Source organism: Cucurbita pepo, chromosome LG14, assembly GCF_002806865.2.
Source record: "Cucurbita pepo subsp. pepo cultivar mu-cu-16 chromosome LG14, ASM280686v2, whole genome shotgun sequence".
Lineage (NCBI taxonomy): Eukaryota > Viridiplantae > Streptophyta > Magnoliopsida > Cucurbitales > Cucurbitaceae > Cucurbita > Cucurbita pepo.
In genome coordinates, this window is record NC_036651.1 from 5491693 (window position 1) to 5497354 (window position 5662).

General features: G+C 36.9%; 1 protein-coding gene across 2 annotated transcripts in view; it reads left to right on the top strand.

Annotated features, from left to right (window-relative positions):
* The first annotated feature begins 1675 nt into the window (after positions 1 to 1675).
* LOC111810787 (EH domain-containing protein 1-like) overlaps positions 1676 to 5662 on the top strand; it is a 6767-nt gene continuing 2780 nt past the window's right edge. The window contains exons 1-9 of one of the 2 annotated variants that reach the window (XM_023697571.1): positions 1676 to 2021; positions 2114 to 2193; positions 2528 to 2596; positions 2675 to 2738; positions 2889 to 2944; positions 4832 to 4874; positions 4968 to 5029; positions 5161 to 5274; positions 5436 to 5538. In XM_023697571.1, the coding sequence (XP_023553339.1) occupies positions 1937 to 2021; positions 2114 to 2193; positions 2528 to 2596; positions 2675 to 2738; positions 2889 to 2944; positions 4832 to 4874; positions 4968 to 5029; positions 5161 to 5274; positions 5436 to 5538 (676 nt within the window). In that variant the 5' untranslated portion in view covers positions 1676 to 1936. Of the gene's footprint in view, positions 2022 to 2113; positions 2194 to 2527; positions 2597 to 2674; positions 2739 to 2888; positions 2945 to 4831; positions 4875 to 4967; positions 5030 to 5160; positions 5275 to 5435; positions 5539 to 5662 lie in introns of those variants that run through there. The other variant, XM_023697572.1, reaches the window with a different exon arrangement.

Here is a 5662-nt window from a genome sequence, read left to right on the forward strand (position 1 = left end):
GATTTGAAATCTTATTCTAAATTGAGTCACCCCACCATCGAACTTGATCAAGACTTGATTGAATAGCTCAAATGTAATCTACCACAAGAATTTCTTGAAACTTATAAATGACAAAAGATATGCTCAAATTCAAAGTCTCAATTTGAGATCTCAATTTCATTCATCCAAAAGTTTCTTTTACATGGTAATTTGTGAGTATTTATAGTTTCTCCACAAAATAACTTTCCATTCTTAAAATGCTCACTAACGTTAATAGCCATAATTTACTCTCACTCCCACTAAACAAAACAAGTTAGTACCCATAATTTACTCTCACTCCTTTAATTGGCAACAAAAAAAAAGTTGACAAATAACTTCCACTCTTTTGCCCACTACAAGAATTATGAAATTAAAAATAATAAATAAAGTTTTCTAACAAGTTATTGATCAAGTGAAATTTATAGCAACTTCATCCGCTACTTCAACCGTGCAAATATTCACATTTGAAGCTCAAAATGATCCGAAATTAGTTTGTAATACATGAAATAATGGTTGAACCGAGTCTATCCAAGTAGATGAAAAATGAATACTTGTTGAATATTCTTGGTTTTGGATCGTGTAATAGATTCAGTTGGAACACCGTGATCCTTATCAATATGTAATTGACATTGCATGGAAACTTTAACCATAAAACGAGATATCCTTCCTATTTACTACTTGCTACATAACCACTTTTATTAATACCTGACCAAAGTGTGACGTGACTACGAGCCGAGCTATGGAAAACCGAACTGACACTCCAAAAATAAAATGGTCTACGGGACCTAATAACATAAGGGTTTGATACAAAACTGTCGATGAAACGAGTTATAAAAAGATGATAATTTTTTTTTTCGCTTTTAAACTAAAAGACATTAAGTTAAATACAGACTTCACACACGTGCTATTTGAAATACAAAGATCATTTACAAATGGAAGGGTTACAAAAATCATGTACAAATAAACAAAAGACTCAAAAGACTCAAGTCAACGAGGTTCTTCCCACAACTGCATGGCCCAACACACCACCACCATGACCAGTGCTCTACGACTCATCTGAAAACATGAAATGTAGCAAGAGTGAGTATAAAGTACTCAGTAAACAACCTGCTTGTAGACTCTTGTCGAAACGTATTCTTATATACAAAATCTGAAGCTATGTGCTCATAATTATCCCTAGAGTTAGCCGAACTGAGACTCAATGTCTATTCCAATTTATTCAGGTTTGTACGTACCAAAACCATATACATTCCTCCAATGTTGAGTGCTTTAACCCCCTCAGAGTTTATAACCGAAGGACTTTGGGTACTCTGTAGTCTATGTTTTACTTATGCCGAGATCACTCGTGCACCTCAAATCAATATACCCTTCAACAAGTACACTCACAAGGGGCTAATTGATACAAATCTCCAACTTCAAAAAGGGTATCCATTAATTTACCAATAAATATGTTACATACACACAAGTATGGGCAAATGTAAAAAATTATGTAAAAAGAATGGCATGGAAAGAAAGGAGAAGTTCACAATAGTTGTGGCTGCCACGTGGAGGCCACTCCAATTCCCGACTATCATTGCATTTACATCTTCGTCGTATGTTAAAGAAAACTCCAATTCCCATTTCCTTCGCCTCTCTCTCTCTCTCTCTCTCTCTCTCCGATTCCGTTCCAATTCCTTCTCCCTTCTCTCTCTCTCTCTCTCTCTCTCTCTCTCTCTCTCTCTCTCTCTCCTCTCAAAAGAGGGACGAACCGAAAGGGAGAGAACTCCGGAATCAATTCTTATGCGTTTTGCGTTCAATTCACCTTCCATTTTTGTTTCTTCTTTTCGTTATCTCGGAATTCGCCTTGAACTGGAAGAACGGAATCAAGCGGGGAGGAAACAATTTACGGGAGGTAACCGCTCTTCTCTGATCAGCTTTCATGGAAATCGCTTCCAATCCTGCTGGTTCCTGCTCCCGAGAGCAACAGAAGTTTTATCAAGAATGGTTTGATTACGCCGATTCCGGTATTTGCTTTTCTTTGAGTTTGTTTTGTCGGTTGTCTGTTTCTTTTATGAGTCAATATTGGATTCCTGATTCCTGCGCTGTTTAATTTCAGATGGAGACGGGCGTGTTACGGGGAATGATGCTATTAAGTTCTTTTCTATGTCGACCTTGCCTCGGCAAGATCTCAAACAGGTTCGGCTTCCTTTCGTGTTTTTCTCCATTTCGTTGGCTTTGGCATTTTTTCGTTTGCGATGTTTGTTCTTCGGTTCTCGCTTTTCGTTGTTTCTTTCGTTGCTGGTCGCTCACAGTTATTCAATCTCACTACTCTATAAACACGTTGTAGAAAGTTCTGATTAGTTTCTTGTGTTATGTAACTAACGTAGCTCCTTGTTCTGACAACGTGAGGTGAAAATTGACTTAATGTTGATGATCACGTGAACTTGGGGTAAAAAGATATATGGTTTTACCTTCACTTTTCACTTTCTTTATTATGAGGATGATGTCCTGTATAACATTTTGTTCAAAGGTGTGGGCAATTGCAGATTCCAAACGGCAAGGATATCTTGGGCTCAATGAGTTCATTACTGCAATGCAGGTTGTTGTTAAATTTTTTAGTATGTAGATTGAAAATGTCAGCTTATGTTCTAAAGTAATACGTTTCTATTGTGCTTAGCTTGTTTCTTTGGCGCAATCTGGAGTGGAAGTAACTCATGATGTATTGACTTCTAACAAAGAAGGTCAGTCTCCTAGCCCGAGTGCATATATTTTTCAATCATTACTATTTTATGGCCGTGTTATATCCCAACCCCCTATAATCTAAGTGTTCAATTTACTATGCTTCTGTCCTATAATCTTAGCCTTTTGATTTGAAGTAATTGCTCATGCAGTTGATTTGCAGAGTTTGAATCCTCCTAGAATGGAGGGTCTGGATGTCATATTAGCTGTGAGTATGCTTCTGCTGTAATCTAAATGAATTGTTGAAAGAACTAATTTTCTTGATTAGTAGTTTTTTTTTTTTTTAATCCGCAAGTGGTCAGTTCAGCTTGTGTGCGCCTCCACTCTTCTCATGGGGGAGTTGTTTGACCCTACTTTTGATTGACAAGAAAATTCATAGGATAAAAGCTTATAATTAGTAGTTTGGTAACATTATATTAGAGTAAAATTTTATCCAAATTTCTCCATCATTTCATTTTTTGGGGAAGGGGACGTGCAACATTTTTGGAGAAGGGGGTCTGCAGTAGCACATTCCACGACTGATGAATCATTTAGAGATCTTTGCTTTGTTGAAAATTTTCCATTCTTTATTAGCTATGTGCCCCCCAAAAAGCACTTAAAGCCTAAACTACAACACTCCTTTATTTTTTAAAACCGAAAATCAGTACTTCATTAAAGAAAATGTGGAAATTTTCTAGGGAGCAAGGGGTGACAGAAGGGCAACCAAAAAATCTTCTTAGCTTCTGCCAAATGGTTGAGGAGTTGAGGAATATGATGAAATAACCACAAGAATAGATGGCCCGTGTTTTATATATCTATATCCTTTCCACCTTAAACAGACCAATTACAGCAAGCACAAGTGAGTACCAAGGTCCTTAGCCAGGGCCATAAGATAATAGTAATATAATAAATAAATAAAACTTAAGTACTGTTACTTCCAAATCCTATGAGAAGTTGCATGAGTGTCAATTGTGATTTGAAGTAGATGATTGGAAGAATCTTGGGGAAAACATCTGTTGGATTTTCTCCATACCAAGTCTATGCACCCTTAATTTTCAGAAAGGAAAAATCATCTAATCTACTCAAATAAGAAAGCCTCACCGTCTCTAAGTTTGAGAGGTTTGCTTTAAAATGTAGCAGTGACCGGCCACTTGAGGTTTCACCCCAACCATGATTTATTGACCCATTCTTACTGTCTGAAAACAACAAAACCAAAGGGGAAAAGGGCAAATTAGGGTGTTTTGGAGGATACTTCTCAAATTCTTTGTTAATAAATACCCAAAAAAAAGGTACGAAGCTATGGGGTGTAGGACGTTCTTGCACTAAGGGGCCTTTTCTTGTGAGGCACGTTTAAGGCATGTTTTTCAATACATTGATTGTAAAAGGAAGGCACATTAAGATGCAGTTGACATACCTAGACCAATGATCTGCCACAACCAAAATTAGATAATACCTTTTAAACTCAGGTCAACCTCTTCAACCACAAAGGTGATTGAAATGCACTCTCAAATATGATATGGAATGTGTAAACGTTGAAACAAACTAGCTAGAACCAAATCTAAAAATCTTATAGGTTGTGTAAAATGATTTTCTAAGTGTTTTAAAAAGTGTAAGTGCTAAAAAGTTGTTTCTAAACACTTAAAAAATAATTCCAAGCAGGCATTTAGTTTGTTGATGGAGAACATGCGAGCTCACAATTAAGTGTCCCCTACTCTTTCATTCCTTGCCAAAATACCTCTTATGTCAGCTCTAGTAAGTCTTTAAATCATCATCATGCCCCACCACCATGTCAATAAAGGAATAGTTGGGGAATTTTTTATTTAAAAATTGACTCCACCAAAGGTATGGTTCAGGTCTCTTCCTTGCTTGTTTAACTCCTTGAAATTTAAGCTCTCTTGAGTTATCCATATATTGAATGGATTAGTTGGGTCGATCAAAGCTGACTTTGATCTGGGTGAGCCTTGTACTAACCTTTGGGCCATGGGCCATCTCATGTGGCTGAAGCTAGAAGTTTATTTGCTAATATGAAGTGAATACTGTAGGACATAGGATTAGGAAGGCACACCTTTCGTAATTATGTTCAAAGATCTAACTTTTTTATTTGTCTATCACACAGAAGAAAGCCAGTAAACGGAAGTCAAATGACAATGAGACAAATGGTAGCAACTTTATCTTTGCAATTAATGAAAGGAGGAGGCTCGTTCATACTTTTTCTTTCCTTTCTTAACTTGGCAATTGATGATGCTTTGCAGGCAACTCTAAAGGGCAGTCTCCTGCTTCAGCTAGTTGGTTTACATCGAAGTCATCTAAAAAGGTTTATGATCATTAACATTTCATTGGTTTTATGTTGATCATATAATCATTTATGTAGCAGTTGTTAGTTACTGTAGTCATTCTAGCCTTGGTGTCGGGCCTTCTGACTCCCCCTCCAAAATTCTGTTTCAGATACCTCTTTCTTCCGTTACATCTGTCACTGATGGTTTGAAAAGGCTGTATATCCAGAAGCTGAAGCCCTTAGAAGTTAGTTATCGATTTAATGATTTTGTTTCCCCGTTACTGGTGAGTATCATGTATGTTTCTTTCATATTAATTGTATATTTCATTACAGATGTGTGAAATTATATCTTTTAAAAATATTATTTTTACTTAGCATTCATGTTATGGTGGATCATGGTTTGCAATGTGATTATATAGTTATGTTGGCTTGTCCTATGACTCAGACAAATAGTGACTTCGATGCTAAACCAATGGTTATGCTTTTGGGTCAATACTCGACTGGCAAAACAACATTTATCAAGCATCTGCTGAAAGGAAGTTATCCAGGTGAGATATTGTATTTGTTATGTTGAGAGTTACAAAGTACTTTCCCAAAGCAGTTGTCCCAAGTATGAGGTTCCATGAGTGAGAGGGCAAGGGATGGCCAGAACTATAGCCCGGTGGGGGGGGG